Here is a 24,165-nt window from a genome sequence, read left to right as displayed (position 1 = left end):
TTGATTTATGAATTAAACTCCAAAGTTTGCTCGCATCACTCCTGTCATCTGCCCGTAGAGATCCACACATGGATTTTATAGATAACTGTATCCTATTCTGGAGCCTTCCCTGTTTACATCAATGAGTAGCATACAATGATGATGTTAGGTTCCTGAAATCTGTAGACAACATGGCAGATACTGAGAATCTGCTCAGAAGATGGGTGTTGAGCAGGTGCTCTGTATGCTGCTCTGATGAAAACCTCACACTCAAAACTCACAAGACCATGGAGAGGATATCAGACTTCAGGAAGTCCGGAAGAGCCTTCTGCTGGCTGTGGAGTCCTTTAGGTTCTTAGGTATCCTGGTCACTCGAGGCCCAACGTGGACGGTCAGAACAGACGATCCCACGCGATCCATTTACCTCATGAATGTTTAGGTGCCCTACAAGTTTCAGGAGTGCAATAACTACTCGCATTCTTCTCAGACACAGATCCTGTTGATTTGGCTGTTTGCTACACAGCAGGAGGGAAATAAATGTGACCATTAAGGGGCCTTTTAAATCCCATTAAAATAACATTAGCTCGGGATACGTTAGAGCACGAATCAACACAAGACGTGTAAAACATGAGATGCAACATGCTAAACTGCTGGCTTTGTCTCGTACTCTGCAAGTTTTAAAGGATTACCGTGTGAGTTATACCAGGTTTCCCACGTATGCTTCAACACCACACTGGGGCTAGACTGGTTCCCTCCATCTATCAAACAACACTTTTTATTATTATGAATATTCATTCAATACTGCTTAGATTATTAAACAAACCAAGTATCATCAGCACACTGCGTAACTTTGCACATACTGTATGCTACGTTGCCCCGAGCTATTTGATTTTTTTTTCAACTTTTGATTACATTGTTGCTTCCAGTTATTTTATTCTTATTAATTATAGTAACTTCATAAGAGCCTTTCAGACTTCATTAACTGAGAAAAAGAGTCCAAGTGCACACACATACCTGGTAGCAAAGTTCTGATTGTGAAATAATTTCACTGTCAGAAGCAAACTGCCTGTTTGCAGCACAATGTGTGTTTACATCCCATCGCTGCTGTTTGGATGCGCTCTCTTCCTTCTCTGTGACTCTGTGAATTTTGCCTCCTGTGACCCTGCTGATGAAACTTACTACAGATCTGTTGTAACATCTGCCAGACAGACACGTCACAAAACCATCAGGTAAAGAACCTGCAGATGGATATTCTCAGAGTGCCTTCAGAATGAATATCTAATTCCAAAAACATTGTGAGGAAACAATTCAATACTCCCAAAGAAAAGATCAGTTTCTCCAAACCTTCACTATTTAACACCCTTTCTAACTGATCGAACTGTTACCTTGATGTATCTATGTCCTCTAATTATATCATCTTTCACATACAGTAGCCCGTAGCACTCGCAGATGAGTAGTGGCAATTTAGGGGTGCTTCCCATTTGTCCTTTGGGGGACAAAAAGTGCATCCACTTTCAATTCTTTCCTTATTACTAAGTCTTTGAATTAGGTGAATAAATCCTGAAAGGAGCTGCAACATATGACATGTCTCGTATCTAGGTGTCATTATTTATTTAACGAAACAGGCGTGTGTGTGTGTGTGTGTGTGTGTGTGTGTGTGTGTGTGTGTGTGTGTGTGTGTGTGTGTGTGTGTGTGTGTGTGTGTGTGTGTGTGTGTGTGTGTGTGTGTGTGTGTGTGTGTGTGTGTGTGTGTGGACAAACTGAGCATTCTTGCGTGGCTTCTGCAACAATAAAGAGGGATAGTTGCCTCCAGGTGCATCTAATCAAATGCATGTGATTAATGGATCATGAGCAAATGTGACAGTTTGTTGGTCTGGAGCATTCAGGTGGAGCGTTAACGATGCCAAGAAAGAAAGAGACATCAGCGGTGATCTTAGCCGTCTAGTGGGAAGGTTTAGAAATCCATCGTTCTACATGGAAACCATTCAACACAATTTTGACATTGTCAGGAGTGAATGCCTCACTAAGTTCACTCAAAGGACAGAAGACATAATCACAGTCCAAATAATGTTCCGACCCAGGGCACAGGAACAGAAACAGCTGCTGTTTTTTCGCAATTCTCTTTGGGCCGATCCTTTCGCCTTGTCCATCCACAGCAGGAAAGCCCCAGCTGGATCCTTTTCTGTGTTCTGGCCATGACGTTTGGGCTTTCTCATGCTAGCCACATGTTAGGTTGATATTGGAAACATGAACATATGTCGTTTGTGTCGCCGCAGTTTCAACTATCACCTGATAACAACAACTTATGCAGATTCCAGAGCTGAAACTAAATTTTTATTAACTTTTAGTGCAGTATTTACTTTGATATGTTTTTTTCAGGTTGCTTTTTTTTCAACCATCCCTTCATCTTTTTTTTTGCTTTGTTTGTATTTTTATTGATATTTGACCACCATTTAGCTCTATTTTACATATTGCTTTATTTCTACACTTGTCTTCTTTATATTTTGACGTTGCCCTGTAAACCACTTTTGGATTGCACTCTTGCTTATAAAGTATTATATACAGTAACTACATCTGAATTGAATCCTGTGGACTTAAGAAGCTAAAACACATCTTGAATGAATAAATTAGATTTTTGAAGAAAACAGGTTGCAGAATTTAATTAAAGCAACAATTCTCTGGTTGTTACTCACAATATAAATAAATCATCATCTGGGCCAGTTTTGTCGTATGTTTCTGGTAAGAAAGCAGTTGCTGATCATCAAGTACGTTCTTGCAACAAACATCACACCATCTGTTTAAAAAAAAAGAAAAAAAATATGAACACCATCAATGTCCAATGGCCTTTCCCGTGGTATTTTTTATGTTCAGTATTTGCCAAAAAATAAAAAAAATCAAGGCCTGGGAGGCACCGACTTTTTATTCTATTAATTTATTTTTCTAAGCTGAACTGGTTGAAAACATACTCATAACTTTATTAACTGTGTGTATCTAATAAAATGACTAGTGAGTGAAATGGATGTACACATATTTTATTTTTAAAAGAGGGGGGGGGGACCCCACAATGGTCACTGAAATAACTTGAAACTGACAAAAGTAATACTACATCATTTACTGAAACTCACATATAGCTTTTGAATTGTGGTTCAATAATGAAAGTAGCCTAGAGAAATTAGGTACCACTGGAAAATAATGACATGTAGAACTAAAGTGTGTCCTATAATTAGCCTCTTCAGTCTTTCAGTCAGTCATTCTGCCAGTCTAACACACCTGTGTGTGTGTGTGTGTGTGTCTCTGTGATTAGACTGTTGGATGCCAGAGGAAAATGATCCACTGAGGTGTGAATCCCTCCCTTAAGAGCAAGGCAGTATAGACTAGCATAGCAGCCAGTGTCACATCCCATCTCTGCCAGGTCTGAGGAATGTCCAGTGCTTGACGCTTGTCCAATCTAAACTATCTCAAGCTCTCCCCTCCAGCTTCGCGCTGGCTAATCTCTCCTGACACCTTACACAACCCCAACAGGGAATCACTCTACCCTGAAAACAATCCTGCTCTCCTCCCTCTTCAATCCAAATCAGCAACAGCCTGCCTCTCTCTCTCTGTCTGTCTTCCTTAGATTTCACTTTCCTTCTCCTTCCCTATCTTTCCCCTCCCATTACTTCCCTCTGTGGCTTACTCTTTCTCTTGCGTTTCCATCTGTCTTTGTCAAACTATATTCTGTTCCTCGCCCGTCTTGCTCCGTCGGTCCCCTCCCTGTCTTTTCTTTTCTTTTTTTTTTTAAACTCCATCGTCACTTCCTTGCGAGGTATACCTGACTTCTGTTGATGAGTATTTGCTAAGGCACTGTGATTGGAGATTGGGGAACAGCTGCATTCTCCTGGGGGCTCATCTGCATTCAGAAACTGCTTTTTACTCCACTGGTGGATGTTGCTAAAGTTGGAAGGTCTTCATCTGCGAGTGCACCTTTTCAGACGGAGCGAAACTCCACAAGAATGCTTGAGGGAGGGATAAACACAGACATCTCTCCCTGGGTACTCGTCTCCCTAAATATACTTTTGTTTTTTGAGGGGGAGAAAAAAAGGAAAGATGAGGGACTTGCTGATGGGATCTATTTTTATTGTTTTCTCCAAGTCCATTATGAAAAGATGCCACACAGAACAAGAGAGGCGGATTTTTAAACCTATTGTTTGCTTCACTTGTAGTAAGATCCTTCCCAGATCACTCTCCCTCATTAGTGCATTCAAGATTCAATTTCAAGATACAAATTCCCATGAGACAAGTAACTCAAAAAAATCCCATTTATTATTTAAATGTAATCAACTTTTCCAAAAGATAAGATAAACAAGTCATAGATTTCAATTACAAGCTGCTTGTTCTCATATTTATAGAGGCTCCACCCTACAGAGCACAATCTCATTGGCTGCTGAATAAAATATCTGTCATTGGCTGTAGCACAGAATACCGCAACTCTGAAAAAGAACAATGTAGTTATGGCACAGCACATGCTAGAAATGCAGACACACACACACTGAAACGCACGTACACAAACACACAAACACGCACACACTCCAACGTGCAGTCAAAGTAGGCAAAGTCACTCACCCAATCATTTTCATTCTCAAGCAAGTTGTCAGGCCGCTATGTTGACTAAATATTACCATAATTCCTGTATGTCATTGAATATGCAGCTAATGAATGGATGACATCCAGTGAAGACACTGAAATGGAAAAATTGCCCATTCACTGTGGTTGAATGCCTCCTCTGCCTGCCCGTCTCCTGTCTCTTCCCTTCTGTGTGTATTTGTGACTTCCTCCACCTCACCCTCTGCTTCAGAAGTAATACTTTTTTATCTTTTTTTCCCCCCCGTTTTATTTGCAGAGCAGGATAGCTCGGAGGTCGGCTCAGCAGAGGAAAAAGAAAGGATCAACGCCCTTCCACCAAATTACCTCTGAATCTGAAGATTTACTTCTTCACATGGCTGCTTGTGCCAAGTGGAGCATCTGCATGAAGCTAGAACAATGAAAATATGATTTCAACTCCACTTTATTCCAAAGATCAGCAGGACATTGTGCGACAGTGTGAAAAACAGTGTGAGGTGCTTTGTAAGGGATATTGTCTATAAGAGATGCTTACTTTTCCAGATATATTGGAAGTGCAGAATGTATTTTATTCTCCACATTGATAACATATAGTTGTCTTTTTAATACCCAGCGATAAAGAAAAACACCCACTGCAATAAAATACTGAAAAGTCTTCATTTAAATACTTCTTTTCCAGTTGTTAGATCTTTGTGCTGCATACAAATAACATCTCTCATTCAAACAGGATATCTTCACAAGGGACAAATATGTTCTCTTTTTTTTTTAAATCTCTTTTGTATATAATAGTATTTATGTCTACAAATTAAAAGCACAATCTTAATTGCACAGAACGACACTACATGTTTCAGTCAGTCATATCCACTGATGGTACAGCTGACTGCTGCCACTGTGGAGAGAAGAGGTGCGATCATCCACTTTTGGAGGGTTTTTTAGTTTTGTTCATATTTCTGTGCAATGGAGCAGGGTTAAAGAGGAGAGAAACTAAAAGTGAGGAGCTTCTGACACATGAGTTGTGGCAAGGAGTGAAGAAAAACCAGCCTATCTAACATCCCACTCCTCCCTTGTTACCCGCCAGCCCTTCTCACTGCGTCCTCGGGAGCTTTGCATCCAGGCTTGGCTGCAGAGCCCAGATATCTTGGCTGATGGATATGTAGCAGAGGTGTCTGTGATGATGGAAAGAATTAGGAAAACTAGAGCATTCCAGCTTTTAACACTTACACACTCTCCCCCCGTCATACAACTCCTGTCTCTGAGTCTCTTTCCTATCTGACAGTCTCTGTGTTTGTCTTTTTTCTCAGTCTGCATAGAGGATGAAGCCGGAGAAGGTGCTGTATTTGTTGTTGTTGCCACCGTGGGCTTTGCCTCCATCTAGTTTGATGTAAACCTCATCGCCTGCATCCAGGTGGAGGATGACACTGTTGGAGGCGTAGTCATAGTTCTGGTCCGCGTCTTGAGCGATGGCGCTAGCACGAACCTGCAGAAACAGAGGAGGACGATTATGTAGAAGGACGGCATTGTCGCATATAAGCCTATACCTAATCAGGACAGTAGCCTTATCCACTACCTAAAACTGTCCGTTGGTCACCATTCTGTCTTCCCATTCATACAAATGAATGTGTGAAGATGTATAAACCATCCATCTATCTGTTTTCTACACCCACTTCTTTCTGTTCGGTGTCACAGAAGGCTAGGACTTATCCCAGCTGTCACTGGGTGGGAGGCAAGCAAAAAGGGATCTGGACAGGAAGTAAACTTGGAACAAAGGCTTCATAGAAAGAGAGGACAGTGGGGAAAAACTGTGGACAAAACAACATGGTTCGCAGTATGAGGTGCTCATCAGAGAGAAAATTGAGGAAAAAATAGCATAACATTAAAAGAATTATAAAAAATCAACAGGGATCACTTCAAGAAAAGCAAAAATATTTTTTTTTCAACAAGAATCTTGGGAATTTAATCTGCATAATGTAAAACTAGAGTTTATATGTTGGTCTGTGTTTGCTGTTGTCTTGCTGAGTGTATTTTTACATGAGCATGCATGTGCAGCACGCTAGTGTGACTACAGGGCGTTTGGTGCCGTTTCTTAATAATCTGTCCTGGGTAAAACAACCGACAAACACGGTGCGTCCCTTGGGCGGAGAGTATAGATTCAGAGCCACTTGAGTCCTGAAACAGTAGCTTTTATATTCATGCGTTTGTTTGTGTGCGAGAGAGGCAGGAATGAAAAATGCCAAAAGCAGCATGTTTCAGAGACAATAGCTGCTAAATGTTTTATCTGAAAATGTCATTTTATATACATACAATTGCCCCTTAGCCTGCTTTTGTCAACATAAAAGCTGGAGAATGTTCAAGTCAACAGACATCAGCAGGGTTAGGGGCCTTAACAATATAATTTGTATATTTAAAGATTATTATAATTATTATTAAAAGATTATTATAATTTGTGTATTTAAAGATTATTCTGCATGCTCCAGGAAGCATGTGGTTCGTTGCAGATTATATTGTTTTTAGACTTCAATTTTAACGCCTAAAATGTCAAATTCAAAGCTCTACATTAGGCTTTACATAGCTTTTTAAGATCATAATGACAGTGTCTGAGATGCATGTTTTTTTTTAAAAAAAAGCCCCTTCTCTTAAAGTATATAATATATTTATATATAAGGAGTATACAGACTTTCTGCCTTTTTTGCGTGTGTTTCATATTATATTTCTGTGGGACAGATTTCCTGAAGTACAGACATCGATGATGACTTTTACAGCGTAATGGTGCCACTTTATTTCAGACTGGAAGCAATAAACTCCTGAAACAAACAAGATGTGGCTTAAGCTCATTCCAGGTGGAGTATCGTCAGTGCCAACTAATGTTTACATCTCGTAAAATGTCAATACTAATTGGGTGCAAATTGTTTTAAAACCAAGCATTGACTTAATTTCCACAGCATGTTTCCACTTTGGCTATTTTCTGCCTGCAGAAGATGAACATTTTAATATAATTGTGTACACTAACTAACTAATCATGTACAGTTGTGGAGCTACAGCCTCTTTCAGAGACTTTAAAAGTATAGTCTGTGGTAATTGTCTTCTGAATTCAAACAGCTCCCAAGGGAAGTAGGCCGGCTCTGTGGTAAATAAAACTCTATATTCATCCACTAGTTACTAATTGTGGAGAACTGGTAGGTTTGAGGGGAGTTTATTTTCCGTCTCTTTTCTTTTTTGGAGCTGTTATACTAAAAAATGTGCCCAAAAGCAGCACAATGAAATGTGTTAGAATAAACAGTGAAGCTGCTGCCAGATAGACAATGAGCTGCAGCCTCTCATCAACCCTCCATCACTGGAGGTTCATGTTTCAGTTCTGTCTTCACTGATCGTTTGCACCTCTACTGTATTTCAAATTACAGTTTGTCATTATGAAATCATCACAAGAGCTCCGATGTGCAGCTTGTACAAAACACGACAAGTACAAATGTGGCACAGTGTCCTTTTAAACTGTTAGAATGAGAGGAGCAGCCTCTGTGACCTAAATTGAGCGCAATTGAACAAGAAAATCATTATTTTTTTTATTTTTTTTATAGTGGGGGATCATGTTTGTCTTTGAAAGTAGGCGGTTGTTAAATAAGCCTATTAGTTATTTAGTCTGGTCAGTAAGGTTGAGTCAAGATCGATAGTTTACATGCATTTGAAAAGTTTCCGTGGCTCATTATGGGGACTCTAAAATCAACACTGGTCTGGTCAGACCTGCTCAGAGTACAAAGCTTTAAATTAAGGGCTCTTCAGAAGGATGGCAACCGGCCGGGCCGACACGCATCATAGAGAAAGCTCAATAATTAGATGGTCTGCTAATGCGCTACGGACACCAGGCACATTGACAAATGTGAGGAGACGAGAGGTGAGCTGCTGCGAGAGATCAGCACCAAAATAAAACCAAACGCCTCAACCTCGAGGGCAGCTGAAGCATGCTCTCATTACATTCAGATATACCAAAAATCAATAAATGAATGAGGTTTTAAATATATATTCACAGTATACTGCTTAAATGTTTTTCCTAAAGTTTCTTTTATTTTTTGTAATTTTCTCTACAACCTTAATGGCCATAAAGCATGAACTCTTCCTCCTCTTCTTCTTTGTAAAAAGCTGCAACTGAAAACATCAAAATGTGCGGAGGATGTGCAGAGGCGTGAAAAGTCTTATTAAAAATAGCAAATGTAAAGCTTTCATGAACTCATTACCCAGCAGTTTACATGACAACATTGAAACACCCATCTTTGTGACATAAATACTTAAAGAATAGGTTTATGATTTATTTTATTTATTTATTTTTAAGGGTGCATTTGAATTGAGTTTCAGAGAAAGCGGGACAGCTCTTAAGGCAGCATCCCCTCACTGGTTTTCATGTTTGGGGATAATGTACATATTTCTAAGATCTTGCAGCCACAACGTTCCTCGTGATCCTACAGCGAGAAAAAACATGACGTGATTCTACTTTAACATGTATGAGAAACAGTTTTAAATGTAATAAAATGAGTCTAAATGTTAAATTAGTTCAAACTGTTTTTTTTCCTTCCTCAGCTCAGTATTATTAATTTAGGCACAGCTTTTCCTGTATTTTGAATTTTCTGGAAAGCCCCCTAGAAATGATCAGATGGTAATTTCTCAGAGTGATTCTCTCTTCTTTTTCCTTTTCCCTTTTTTTCATTTCCTTCAGCTCATTCAGTTAAACATGAGGCAGGAGATCCGGGCTGACTTCTGTTCTTCTTCTTCTCTACCGTCGACTTAAGGGTTTTAAAAAAGAAAAGCAAAGAAAGGATGTAAAATGAGTTTCAACCTTCACGGGGACGGAGTTATTTGTGCATTGAGTTATTTCTGTACAGGACATTCATGTCCTAGAAATCTGAAAATAAAAAGACTTCACTGCCACAATTAAACCTTTTTAAAACACAACAAAAACTTGAATCTGTCATTGGAGCCTTCGGCTTAACAAACACGAGTAAAAAGGAAAAAATTAGGATTTTAAATTCAATGCCAGTGAAATAAGTAAATACATGTTTGAGGAATAAATAACATGAAAGATTTTGCAGTCCTAAGATTAATAGTTAAAGATGAGGGTGTCAGGGTTACGTACAAAAAGGAGCAAGAATGGGTGTCTCTGGCCTTTGTACTGAACTATCAAAGAATCGAAGAAATTTTTTTTTAAATGGCAATAAACGTATGTTTTTATACATCTCCAGTGAGTAATATTGAGTGAGAATGTTTAGGGAGACTATAAAGACCAAGGACGGCTGTCACTGTTGGAAGCCACTTGACCCTTGAACCCTCAGATGGCACTGTACGGGAAACCGTCACGCCTCTGTGGTCAATGCGTCCACATCGGCGCAGGGTAACCTTGGAATACCGCTGTTACTCAACACGGCCAATCCTGAAAGCTAACCTGAAAGCATATTGAGTAAAAATAAATCCACATATCAACTCAAAACATAAATGCTACCAAGATTATTTTTTCTTTTGCGATTTGGGAAAAACAGGTGACGTTTCTACGTGCCAAAGCTGGGAAACCGCTCAGGGCGGTTACACGTTTAATGTGATAAAACCTCAGTTTGTGTTGGTGTGATGGATGACGTGGTACAAGTCCCAAGGGACAATTAGTAATGTGTGTTAGTAGTAATGAAATTATATCTCATATTATACAAAAAATAGGTATATTAAGTTTTCTGAGCCCAGTAAGTGCAGTAAATTAACAGTTTTTAAGTAGTTTTTTGTGAGATTGCTTCATTAAATGTTGTAGATCTGCATAACTATTACACACTCTGGTGTGATACTGCATTCAAGAGATGTGCAGTGGAATTTAGGGACACGCACTATCAAGGCAACATTTTTTCGCAGGATGTCTGTGGTTATTTCAGCACTGCAAGGCCAGACTTCTTTTTGCAGGACTCACAACAGCTAGCGTGGCTTCCTGAATGCAGAGTGCGATGAGGAAAGGGGTCAGACATTGACAAGTACAGTTCAGCTATCGAAATCTTTCATTCAGCAACAATGATTGAAAAGGTGTCACTCAACACCAGGGGCGGGAGTGGGGCCTACTCCACCCGCGTTCCCTCGCCGGCCTGGGGCGGGGTGGTCGCGGTGCCCGGGTCCTGGCGGGGCTCGCTGTGCTGCATGGGGGGCTACCTGGCGGTGCTGGACAACCCCCGGGGAGTGGGAAATGATGAGTGAATGAGTGTCCTTGTCTTTGTCGGTGAGTGTGGGTATGAAAGGGTCCTGCGATGGAGGACGCACAAATTTTGGGCCTCCATCGGCAGGACAAAAAAATTAATAATTAGGGCCCGAGCACTGACAGTGCTGACTATTGTATCTGTAGGAATTTTTGTTTTTTTTCGTTTTTCTTTTTATTTCTCCGACGAAATGAGGGCCTTTTTGCCCCCCTAAACGTGCCCCAAAAGTCACCAAATTTTACACGCAAGCCAGGCCTGGCGAAAAATTTGATATTTAATGGTTTGCATTAATGGGCGTGGCAAAATGGCTCAGCAGCGCCCCCTAGAAAACTTCGTTCCTCAAGCCCCACAATACGGTTTGACGTACATGCACGAAAATCGGTACACACCTGTATCATGTTGCAACTTAAAGAAAAGTCTCTTGGCGCCATGGCCGAAACCGAACAGGAAGTCGGCCATTTTGAATTAATCGTGTAATTTTGGCGCAATTTATGCCATTTCTTCGGCCGTTTCTTGGCCCGAACCGTAACGTGCACCCCGGTGTGTTATACTGTACATCAAAATCTGCGTCTCGATCCTGCGATGATCAACATTACTTTTCTCATTCAAAAGCGTTACCGTGGCGACGCTAGATGCCAAAAAGCGCGTCCCCCTTCATCTGATTGGTCCATATTTGATAGTTCCTACTTTCTGCCATAACTTTTGAATGGTTTGACATTAAACTTTGGGTAGAGACCAAAAGGACAAGATCGCGGATACAAGCGGCCGAGATGAGTTTCCTCCGCAGGGTGGCTGGACGCTCCCTTAGAGATAGGGTGAGGAGTTCGGTCACCCAGGAGGAGCTCGGAGTCGAGCCGCTGCTCCTTCACATTGAGAGGAGTCAGCTGAGGTGGCTTGGGCATCTGTACCGGATCCTCCTGGACGCCTCCCTAGGGAGGTGTTCCAGGCATGTCCCTCCGGGAGGAGACCCCGGGGAAGACCCAGGACACGCTGGAGAGACTATGTCTCTCGGCTGGCCTGGGAACGCCTCGGACTCCCCTCGGAAGAGCTGGAGGAAGTGTCTGGGGTGAAGGAAGTCTGGGCATCCCTGCTGAGGCTGCTGCCCCAGCGACCCAGTTCCGGATAAGCGGTGGAAAATGGATGGATGGATGAACTTTTGAATGGTGTGACATAAAGACTCGTGGGTGGTGTCATCGGACATGGTTTTGACTGCTTGAACATAATTGGTGCAAATTAGCCCCACCCCTTCTTCTGATCGGTCGATATTTGATAGTTCCTATTTTCTGCCATAACTTTTGATATAGAGAGTCGTGGGTGGTGTCATTGGACTCGGTTTTGAGTCCTTGACCTTTATGGGTGAAAATTGCGTGCTCGAGGGCCCGTTCATCGTTGCGGCCTCGCAGGTGGTGGGTTGCTCGCTCCGCAGTTTTGGGGGTTAGATAGTCACTCTAGCATAGCCTAGCTTTGATTGGGTCCCGGGATCTGGGATAGTTGCTGCTCGTGTCTCTGCCTGTTCCCGTGTGTCTGTTTGTTCTCTTGTAGATTTCCAGTGCTCGTTATGCGCTTGCACAGTGGATGTCACCCCCCCGCCCCCAAAAAAGGATATGTATGTATATATATGTATATATGTATGCATGTATATATATATTAATAAAATAAATATATGTGACATATTTAAAAATATATCATATATATTTTATATCAAAAATGCACATATATATTCTTTAGGTTCTTACCAGCATGGTATTAACCATTAATATATGTGCAGACAAGGTAAAAAAATAAAAAAAAGAAAAGGAGAGAGAAAACTGCAACTACGCTCATCTTCAATTCTCAAAAGAGTAAAAAGGGAAATTTAAAGGGAAAGATGTTATAACACAACCTTAAGCGGTGTCTGTCTTTAATTCTGCTTTTAAACTCTTACTTTTGAACGCATCTTTTAAAATGTTTTTATTTGAAGCACTTTGAGTTGACTTGTATATGAAATGTGCTAAACAAATTAACATGCCTTGCCTTGTTTTTAATGTCTTAAGACACAATGTCAGTCATTGAATTCCTTTTTCCTTTCTTTATTTTATGGAAAGTTCCAATGATTTTTAAAATATTGCAGGTTTTAGTTTTGTTGCATTTTATAAAATGTCACAACTTTTCTGTAAATGTGTTTTTTTACTTCTTGGTTATTAAGTGACTCACATCATTGCGAAGAAAATTAGGTGTCAAGGTTTTGCAAATTTCTTAAGAGCTGTTTCTGTTGAACTTTAAGTCCAGGATGATAACAGTGTGATCAGCTTGGATACACGGGCGATATAGAATATTGTAGATTTTATTTTTTGTGTTTATCCAGATGATTAAATCTGGGACGGCTCATATCAAAGTGCAAACAAAGCCCCCCGTTCTGATTCAGAGATTCCAACCGTCCAGTGCTTCTTAATATGATCTGACGTGCCACGAGTGTGCAAAGTCAACACCATGTTATTAGAGGGTTAGCGCCTCGGGCTGCGGGAGAGGCAGGTGATGATGGCTCTGGAGGATTTGTCATTTGGGATTTTAATGAAACTTTATCAAAATATTTGCTTTGCTATACATACATGCACCGAACCAGGGAACCTTTGACAATGTCACAGATGTAAATTTCAAACATTTATTTTACTTTAATTCTGGCTGTTGAGAGAAACAATAATTTGCCTCAGACAGAGACAGGATAATTTCTCGAAACCCCTCTTTACCCGCATTATATTTTGGATTGATTTTATTTTGCTCTAATGCTTTTTTCATGTCTGCTTTTCGAGACGAATTGCCGCAGCCTCGCCTCCTTTGTTTGTTTTCAATGATGCGCATGCATGAGTAAAATTTACCACTATTTTTAAAATGATGATGAGGAAGCTCCTTCCGGAGTAGATGTTGTTTTGTTTTTTTTTGTTGCCCCCCCCTGTGTGTCTTTTTCTTTTCTTTTTTCTCCACTGCACACAAATATATTGTTATGGATGCAAGCCAAAGGTTCAAATGCAGGGAATTGCAGATATGCAGCCAGAGATGAGCAGGACAAACAGCCAACTGGCAGTGCGTGACCTTGAAGCAGAATATGTAGAGGAACTTTGACAGAACAAACAAGCGTGAAGCCGCAGGCGCTTGCTCCAGTGATGGCAAATGAGGTGTCAGCGATGTTGTCTTCCTTGTGGCTGCTCTTGCGTGTTTCAATCCGTCATCTCACCAACATGATGGCTTTGATTGAATAATTTTCTGAGAGACGACTGCAAATTCGAGGCTGTGCTCTGGCTTAATAGATAATGCATGCCAAGGGTGGATTTCCCAAACTTATAACTTGTTCAGTGTGTAACTCTGAATATGAACATTGCACTTATGAAAAATGAAGCATTCGAGTGATGACTGGATGCCAAGTTTGAATTCATTCCACAATATAAGGGACTGTCACTCATCCTCACAAGGATGAAAATATGCATTCACAGTTACATTTATTTATTTTTCAGCAGCTACAGAGGGATGTGTTATATGTTTAAAGGTTAGCATTAACTATTGAAGGGTTTTACAACTCTAAAATCATGCCAGTTTTATGTTTTATCTGTGATTTCAGCTGCAGGAAGCGGCTGAGACGTCTCACTGGGACAGTTATCTCACCAAAAGGCTTTGTCTCAGTGACAAGGGCATGTCTTGTGGTTCGGGTGACAGGGATTTGTTGACTTGGTGTTGATCCTCCATTTCAGATCAATTAGTCTATTGGTCCTTTTTAAATCAAAGCGTACTGTCGTCTAATTGTGTTTGAACATTCCAGCCGTGAACCGCATGCTTAATGGCAGCTTAGATGGCTTGCCTCCGTGCTTGATCCTGATCCAACATTTCACTGCCACACGAGTGAATCACAGAACATTTATAAGCATTTTCTTCCACACACACACACACATACACACGAACACAAGGGATGCAATTTTACTGAAATAACGGAACAGGAAATTATGATGAGTTTTGAGAGATTTGATGTGCCACAAAGCACCATGTGTTAAAGGTTCATTTGTTGGAGGAACCTCAGTGAAAATATGATAAGAGAAATGAAATGGTAACAGGAGATTTGCCATCTGTCAAACGAGACTGGCAAAAGGTCTCCTGAATTAATTTCACCAGCTGTTCTTTTTCTACCTGCACAGTCTACTTGAAATAAAGTACATTAGCGGCACAAACTTTTGATCTTCACTGCCTTTGGTGACTTTAAGGGTAAGTGTGTCAACGAGCATGAGTCCTTCATGATCAGAAATACTGCAGAAGCCTCCCAAGGGCCAGAATACCTGAAGAAGTCAGAGGAGGAAACAACTACTGCTCAAAGAGCCATTGAAAGAGGCTTGTCAAAGGAAAAGAAAAAAGAGAGAAAGGCATCAACTTTAACCTGCAATCCAGCCTTTCTTCTCTTTTTCTTTTCCTTCCTGCGACTGAGGCCTCACACTCAGTTCATTACCGAGGCTGTCTGCCAGCAGCACCAAACCCTCGATCATAGCTCATAGCACGACTGAAACCACCCTTTGACTGGAAAATCTCCATCCTTTGTTCACACTGAGCCCATTTTTACAGTTTACTTCCTTACAAACCCTGAGGCGCAAAGATGCACGAGAAGACCCCCCTCCGTGGCCCACAGTTCTCATGCACCGAGCGTGACTCTCGAGAAGTTCACGCTTTTCTCATGCTCTCATACCACACACATCATTTATGTCAAGCAGTCAGAAAAAAAAGATTCTCACCTCACGATGTCACGGCATGGAAAGAGAAAACGAAAGCAGCACATACGGATGAGACAAAGCAGGACTGTTGAGGTTTTCAGACCTATGAGGACGGATCTGAGAAACATCTGCACGCCCCTAAAACCCTGCATCAGAGCTGAATTCAAATTGATTTTCTCCCTGGACCAATTTGGATATTTCAAACTTTTTTTTTTTTGAGTGGGGAGGGAGGTGTTAAACACACTTGGTTATGTCGCAGAAAGTGAGTCACTTGAATCCACTGACTTGCAGCTTTCCTGTGAAGAGGAAGACGATAATTGCTGGTATCACTGAAGCCAGAATTCAGGGGACGTCTAAATGTCAGGGGCGTGGGGAGAGGCAGAGAGAGATGTTTGCATAAGAGGGCCAGGGGCACTTGTCTATCTCCCAAATGGCCCTCATTATAATGAAAAAGCCTTGTGAGTCAACATCATTGCATCCTTGAGTCAGCCAGTCAAAGGAGACAATCCATCGCTTATTTTAGACTGTATGTTGTGAGGTCTCCCGGTACATGAGACCTTAAATGTTAAGACACTTTATGAGCTATTTATTCTAAATGCAAGCATGAGAAGTGTTTGCACTGCCCAAGGTTCCATGAAAAGACATGAAATGTTGTTTTTTTTTCTAAGTATTTGAATCATAACAGACAAGTGGTGGGCAGCATTCAAACAAGTTCTGAAACTTCACCGGCAAATGATAGATTTTCTTCACCGTGCCTGCAGATGACAGCCTGATGTCATCTTGACATTTCCAATCTGTGTGGTATTTCCTAACAACGTGGGCTGATCTTCATTTAATAGTCTTCGCACCTAATTAGGCCAGCTCTAATGTTCCACTCGGCAAAGTGTCAAATCCAATGTCCAATTACACAGCAGATCAAGGCCAAAGGTCCGCCTCCACTACTTCTCAGGCTGATTATAGAAGAAGTGCCATGATACACAGAACATTGAAAGAAACAGGTCTGTCAGAGGAAGGGAAGAGACACGGAGAAACATGCACACACGCTTACACTTACACGTAAGGAGATCAATACCGCAGGCAAAGAGACCGAGGGACTGAGGGTGGCTTTCTCAAGCCCTGCCTGTCCATTTCAGACAGAGTCTCTCTGTTACACCCGGCGAACATACAAAGGCTTCTCAGTGCTGAAGTTGCACCACGATGAAGAATAGCAGGTCTGAACATTCGCAGAATGTTAAAATCAATCAAGTCTGAGTATTGCTGTATCAGGGTTTCGATGGCTCATGAGTGTGCAAGCATCGCTCACAATACAGTCTTTTATTTTGAAAATGTGAAAAAAGGGCTGTTTTTTGTCTTGATTGATTTGTCTTTGTTTGTAATAACTTTTTTTTCTGTCAGTAATAAATCTAAACAGCAGAGCCCCTTAGATTGCTCAGCTTGTTGGAATTGCAAGATCCAGTGCATGGGCTTCATTTAGACACAGAAACGTCTGTATCAAAGCTGTCGACCCCTTCGGAATTGTTATGGACGGAGGTGGTCTGAGGTGAACGGTTGGGCAGAGAAATGTCAGCTGGTTTCACTCCAGAAAGTGTAAAAGCTGCACCGGTCCACAGCACAAATGTTTACAGCTTCACCATAAAGTCTACAAAACAGGTCCAATTATTGCACATTCTGGGTTCCAAAAACATTTTAAAGTTGTAAATAGCCTTTCTTTTTAAAATGCATGCTCAAATAAAAAAAAATACTCTAGTGCATTACTGCATTATGTAAAACTGTCACAAAAGTGCTTGGAAAGTGATATTTAACTGCAGACTCACAGCTGAGCACTGGGTCTGAGCTGCATTGGACCCAATATTGTCCAAAAACCGAACATCCCGACCCTCAGATGAGATGGGTTAGGGATAGGCATAATAACCCCTGGTTAAGGCTCGATAAATGATGAAAATGACTAACATTGTTATAGAAAACTTTGACATTCATCCTCGTCAATGCAATGCGCTACTTGAAAACATTGAACATTGTGTGTTACAGATTCAGTTCAGTGACGTTTAATCCAATTCTTCCCTTTTCTCTGAAAGGAGTTGCTCTTATTAAGATGAAAACTTTCTGTCTCTTACAGAAGTGAGCATCTGTAGACCTTAGAGGAGAGATGGAGGGCAGTGCACAGTTGGGGTGGGTTCAGGCAGCGGGTTGTGGGGGGCGGGGGGGCAAGCATGTGCGTATGTGTTTGAGGATGTGTGAACGTGTGTGTGTGTATGTAAGGAGGAGACTGCAGCGGTAATTGCAAGGGAAGAGCCATGTGCACAAAGGACATTGAAGCTTATTAAAGGAGGAGACAGAGTGATTATTCAATATGGTCCTCTTGAGAGACTGACGCTGAAGTCATTGCTTTTAATTAACTCTGAAACTGTTTTGCGGATTAATAACAATATTAAGAAGGGAATGGAGAGGAAAGGCGCGAACACATCCTGGAACTGTTTCAGGCTTTTTAATTACAAATAAATAGACAATATGGCAAGATTGCACAGTAACAGGTTTGTTTTTTTATGTTCTTTTGTTGTTGTTTTTTTTTTGTCTTCCTTCTGCACTGTGCATTAAATTTGTCTCCACTGTCACCACCTTGTCTCCCTGAACGTATCCAAGAGACATTGCAGCAAAGCACTGATTTATGAGAGGAAGTTTTAAGATTGCTAGGAATTGGCACACGAAGCTCGCAGAACAAGCACTGAAGAAGCCAAAAAAGTGCAAGGAGAGGAAGATGGAAAGCTAAATAATATTCTGTGCAGGAAATAGACTTCTTTTATTTGTTTGTATATCAGGAAGTTCCCTTTCTGGTCCAGGTAGAAATATGTCAAAGTTCTGGGGAAATGCGTGGATTCTCACGTTGCACTGTGCCAAGTATAAAACGGGCACCAGGAGGGCTGGAGGAGAAGTGTAGTAACCTATAGATGCTGATTAGAACTACTAGAGTGGGCGGAGCACATGCTGGGGGATAACAGCACTGCAAACACAGCAATTCACCGAGGCCAAAAGATGATAAAATACTAGTATTGTTTGCAATTCCCTGGCCTTCACTGTCCCAACTCACGATGTAGCTTTTTGCAGCTTTAATGAGCTGAGCAAAGCACCCATGCTACCACTGGAGAGTCAGGTTGACTCTCAGCACTTCATCAGTGGCTTGGCAAATGTTGACCAACATTTATAACCATTCACAGTCATTTAACCAAACTTGCGCCCTAGGGCCTTTTCTATCAACCAGGAAAACAACCTAATAAACACCATGACAGGGCCACTCGCTTATGCATACGCTTCTGAGAGGACGGAAAAAGATGAAGACAGAGAAGCAGTTGCCACTTTATAAACATTACGTGGCTCTCTGGAGATGAACGTGGTGCACATCTAACTTAAGTACTTGCACGCCCTCCTCTTGAGAGCACAATGAAGCAGGAACAGAAGGCGTTTTATAGGAACATATGTTCTTCTTCCCCTTCTATATATCATTGCTTTTACACCCACCCATAAACATTACTGTTGAGTGAGACATTATACATAGAAGGTGATTGCTGTAACTCTTTTTCTTCCTGGGTGGAAAGTTAGTGAGGTTAAAGGATTGAAACCCCTCGCTGCTGCTGGTGAGTATGCAGATCAACGATGATAACTAGATGTTACCATGTGTCATGATCAGAGAAAAAGTAGGTTCTTGTGTTTAACATTAATTTTTAAGATTCCAAACAAAAGCTGTAGTAATTTTCAGATAAATTGAATGAAGAAGAGGTCATGCTGCTCTGACCATACCAGATGTTTGATGGAGTCAATCTTTGTTCTTCCTTTCTTGGTTTATCTCATCTCTTTTTTTTCAAAGTAATAGCTAACATGTATATTTGCAAATGACAACAATAGGTGTATATTTTTTAAATTATATTTGTGGCTTCCAGTTAGTGAGTTATTGAAATGTGAGCAATTGCAGATAACATATCTGTCCCTTGATGCATTTCTCACATCACTGCATATATGTTTGTATCATTCACTTTTATTTATTTATTTATCAATCTATTTATCTGTTTAAGTCTTGCTAAATGTATTAAGCATCAAATGATACATTGGTGATGCAATGTGGAAAGAGAATCTCTCAATTTGTAAATTCTAGTGATTTTTTTTTTTAATCATAAAATCTCAGACAGAGAAATGGTCGACCTTAAGTAAACTCACTTAACTTTTGATTTCCTTTAAGTCACAATTTGGGATTATATTTATTTTTTGGTGTTTTAACAGTCATTATTTGGATTATGGACAAAATCAGACTGTACAATAAAAGCAGACACCATTAATATTATTTTATCCTAAAAATAAATAAATAAAAAACAACAACAATATTAATAATAATTAAACGTGTTTTACAGTTGGAAAGGAGGGAATAATTTATACAAACAATGATATACTTCCGACTTCCGAAATCCGATTTTGTGAGTCATTTTTTAGATAAGAGATCTAAGTGTGATATTTTAAAATCAGAACTGCTGGTATGCGGAATGCAAATAAATGATCCGGAGCGCACAATAAGAAAATTAGGAATTAGAATAAACTGGGAATAAATGTAATTTAGGATCTGTGAAGATGGACACATTTGGCGAAAGCCAGCAGCATCCGGCAATCCTGCGTGATCCGAGGCTGCTAAAAATCCCCCCCGTTTCTGCAGTTGCAAAAGTTGCATGAGCGTCTATTCCTTAAACAAGCCAATAATAATAAAATCGCCCTCATTCAACAAACCGGCTTATCACAAAACACCTGATAAAGTATAGTCATTCAAATGGGGGTGGCTCGGGATAAAAGTCATAATCCAGCATCTTCAAAACGTTAACAGCTGCAAATAAAAATATCCTAACTTTTTTTTTCTCCTCACAAAATGTATATTTAAATACCACCGCTTGTTTTCAATTCTCAAACAGCTGACAGCTCGTCCCGAACTTCCATTAAATTTAAGCCAATTTAAGAGAGAAAGGAGAGGAGGAGAGGAGAGACCGGAGCACCTGGTCGCTGCAGCCGCGCGTCCTCCGGTCCCCGCTCAGCGCCGCGGTGTCGCAGCGCATCAAGGCTGATTTATGGTTCCGCGTTACACCAACGCAGAGCCTACGGCGTAGTGTACGCGCACCCTACGCCGTAGACTACGCCGTAGATTTTTCAGGCTTCAGTTCGAGCAGGGTCGCGGCTCTGCACGCTGTCAACGCGTCTTTATCTGCAGGCTCGCTGCGCGCCACAGTTGCAGCTCGGAGGCGGACGGGAGAATGTCACTTTTTATTAGTAAGTGTTATAAATACTCCACTTTTCGCAGAACATGGATCTTTAAGAGCAGCAGAAGAAACTCCAAGGGAGAGAAAAAAGAGCACCAAGAGTCAGAAAAGTGGGAGTTTTAAAGTACTAACCTGTCCATTCTTGCAGAGGTCAGCCCACATGCTTGTGCCGTCCCCTCCTCTCATCAGCACATGGTAGATGAAGAAGTATGTACCAGGTATGCTGCAGATGAACTTGCCTGAAATGCCATCGTAGTTGTTGCCGAGGTTGGTGACCACGTCGTCAAACTTTAGGATCTCGTAGCCTTCGTGGGGGTTCTTAAGTCCAGCATAGAAAGCCACCCGAGGCACCGTGCTGTAGGTGGCCGTGCTGATAGCTCCATTCCCCCCGATACCCAAAATCCCAGTCCTTCCCGCATCCCCTCTGTCACCGGGAGGCCCCGCTGGTCCCGGTGGCCCCGGCTCTCCGGGCGGTCCAGGGGGTCCGGGTTTGCCCGGCCTGCCGGGCTTTCCCTGCGGTCCCTGAAGCAAGGTTGACGGCGGAAGGACGTTGCTTTGGTCGCTCAGTGCCTCCGCCTCAGCTTGGAGACCGGTGGAGCTGGTGCTGCTGGCCGGAGTGCCCTTGTTCTGGTAGGGGTCACACACCATACGACAGGTGCCCAGCATCTCATAGTGGCTGGCGTCTGTACTCACGGAGCTGACGAGCACGGGGATGAGCACCACCAGCACCAGGACCAGCATAACCCCCACAGCAGCCGCCACCAGAGTCTTCCTCCCGATGCTGAGTCGGGGAAGGGGCTGCGCTGCCAGCGTGGGTCTCCCGGGGGCGGAAATGGTGACTGCTTGGTGTGGGGAGCCTCTCAGCCAGGAAAGGGACCCAGCGATCCCAGCAAGAGTTGCAAGAGTAGCGGCGAGTGTGTGAGGGCGAGACACAGACCCACATACACTTGATGCGGCTCACAGCTCCACTCAGTCACACTTAAGTAGGCGAGCAGTCACTCACACATACGAGCAGACTTATGGAAGCCCAGGCGGACACGGGAAGACACTCAGCGCGGAGTTACAAACACAATGTGACTTGTGGTAAGAAGCAAGAAGTATGCAGAGCCCAGAGGAATGGAGTGAGAGACGGAGGGAGCGAGACAGAGGGAGGGAGAGGGAGAGAATAATGAGTGGGTGAGTGTGAGCGATACAGAGCAGCCACTGGATCTGTGTGTGTGTGTGTGAGTGTGTGTGTGTGTGTATGGTGAGTTTGTGATGCTGTGTTCCCAGGCTTGGCTTTTTATACGGCAGTAGCAGTGGAGCCCCCCCTCCCTCCCCTCTGCTCTCCCAATGAGTGAGAGGTTGGTGTGGTTACATCCTCTTCTCTCTGCAGCTCACTCAGAGGAAGGACTCTCATCATCATACTGCATCTCTCTCTCGAGCAGCCTCCAGAAACACAGAGGATCCAGCAAAAACCCCCTCCTGACCACCTTGCTCACCCTCTCCTCTTCACTCGTCCCTCCTTTCCCCACTTCTGATCTTGCTTCTCACACTCATCCTTTCCCTTCTCTCTCATCAGCATCCAGCCTCTAAAAATAAAGATGGAGCGGTGGAAAGACAACCCTTTTTTCTTCTTCTTCTTATTTCCTTTTCTTTTCCTGGAGGTAGATTCTAAAGATTGTTGCATATATGCAAGCACACAAGGCAACATTTAAATCTCCTATGCCAGGAAGTGCTTGCAGGCTCTCAGAGGAAAAAAAAAAAAAAGGTGCTAATTACAAAACTAAATTCTCGGACGGAATCAAAACTCCAACAGACCTGCTAATACAATTTTAAAATACAACTTTTTAAGTGACAAACTATCTTTGCATAAGATAAGATTTTTTTTTTCTCTCCTCCTTGTCAATACATGTACTTCCCCCACCTGAATGTGCTGAAAAGATTTCTTATTGGTGTCTTTTTTGGGGGGTAATCGATTTCATGGTTTTTATCAAATTAAGGGTCTTCTCTGGGAGAAAAAAAAATCTATACGGAGCAGTGATGTCGTTTGTTTGACATTTTCCTCCCTTGGACCGAGGCTTGGAGACATGAGAAAACAGATGACTAGGTGTGAAGCTGGCAAACATTTATTATAAAGGGTCGTGTTTTGCAGACACTCTGGTTTAAGTGTTTAAGGTCATAGTTCAGGGAATATTCAAAACAAATGCATACATATAGGCAGACTGGATGTGTACTTGTCCCGTTAGAGTAAACTAAACCACAAAACAAAGGTGACCAATGTTGGAATATTTCAGGATAATGTTTCCTGCTCTGCTGTTGCAGGTTTGAGGGTGTAATTACACATTAAGTTACGTGTAGCACACGCACGTTCATATGCTGGCAGTTTTATCTGCACTCAGTTTTGTTTATGTGTTTGGACAATAAATGACACCAATCTGTTTTAAACTTCTGTCAGTTGGTGAAGTCATCTGAAATGGTCCTTTCTTTTTCTCAAAGTTGCCTATTTCTGGATTGGGACAGTTTGTGTCTGAGCTCTTGTCAGAGATTAAGATGGATCAATGAGCAGGAGGCCTGATTATCTGTCACCACTATGCGTGACAGATCACCAGCAATTTTGCTGCATTTCGATTCTTCATCATCATTAAACTTCAGCTGCACCCTCGTGGCACCGGTAGGTGGTTGCTCTAGTTTATCACCGAGCAGAGTGTCTGGCACACCAGGTGTGACTCTGATGCATATTTGCTTGTTTTTGTTTTACTCCTCATAACAGGGTTTGTCGATATGAGGAAGCACACAAGCCCTAAATTGGTTTTTGGGGTTTGTTTAGTGGAGTGGGGTGGGGGGCTTTATTTGTCTTCTGAATCTGCCAGCTGTAACTGACAGTCACGTGACTGTGACCCAAATCTTTATATCTCTGAACCACAGAGATCAATACACTCGGGAGTGGACAAACAATAAGTCAGAGTGATGGAGGAGAGATGAAAAAAATCCCAGCGTGAGCGGTCTGGGACGGGGTAAGAGATACAGTTGAAGATGGCGTCAGATCCTCGGAAAGCAGATCATTTAATCAAGGGAGCTCAACTGTTTCCTTGGAAATTTTTTAGTAGAAAGGGAGTGAATTCCTGAGTGCCAGTGGGAATCGACTTGTGGTGAAGCTTTCCTTACAAAAGCAGTGGCACGTAGCAATAAGTCAGTCGTTGTCATGTAATGTGGCGTTTGGAGACCTTAATCGTCACAGTCTGCAGTTTTTGTAGATTACTAAGAAAAACACAGTCTTCGTCAGTCAATATCGGAAACCTTATTCCGGGGGCGCAATCTTTGCCGCTGTGGATCAAAGTAGTCATTTCATTTCAGAATTGAGAGAAGTTGGTGATGATAAGAAAAAGA

At 41.9% G+C, this 24,165-nt stretch overlaps 1 protein-coding gene across 1 annotated transcript; it reads right to left on the bottom strand.

Annotated features, from left to right (window-relative positions):
- Positions 1 to 4,278: 4,278 nt before the first annotated feature.
- Positions 4,279 to 22,036, bottom strand: LOC133422345 (C1q-related factor). The gene is made up of 2 exons (XM_061712308.1): positions 20,929 to 22,036; positions 4,279 to 6,055 (listed from the first exon to the last, which is right to left on the bottom strand). The coding sequence occupies exons 1-2, from the start codon at positions 21,535 to 21,537 to the stop codon at positions 5,876 to 5,878; spliced, it is 789 nt and encodes a 262-aa protein (XP_061568292.1). The 5' UTR covers positions 21,538 to 22,036; the 3' UTR covers positions 4,279 to 5,875.
- Between the last annotated feature and the right edge of the window lie 2,129 nt (positions 22,037 to 24,165).

This window comes from Cololabis saira, chromosome 21 (genome assembly GCF_033807715.1).
Source record: "Cololabis saira isolate AMF1-May2022 chromosome 21, fColSai1.1, whole genome shotgun sequence".
Classification (NCBI taxonomy): Eukaryota; Metazoa; Chordata; class Actinopteri; order Beloniformes; family Belonidae; genus Cololabis; species Cololabis saira.
Note: the sequence above shows the minus strand (reverse complement) of the source record. Positions and strands in the feature narration are given on the sequence as shown.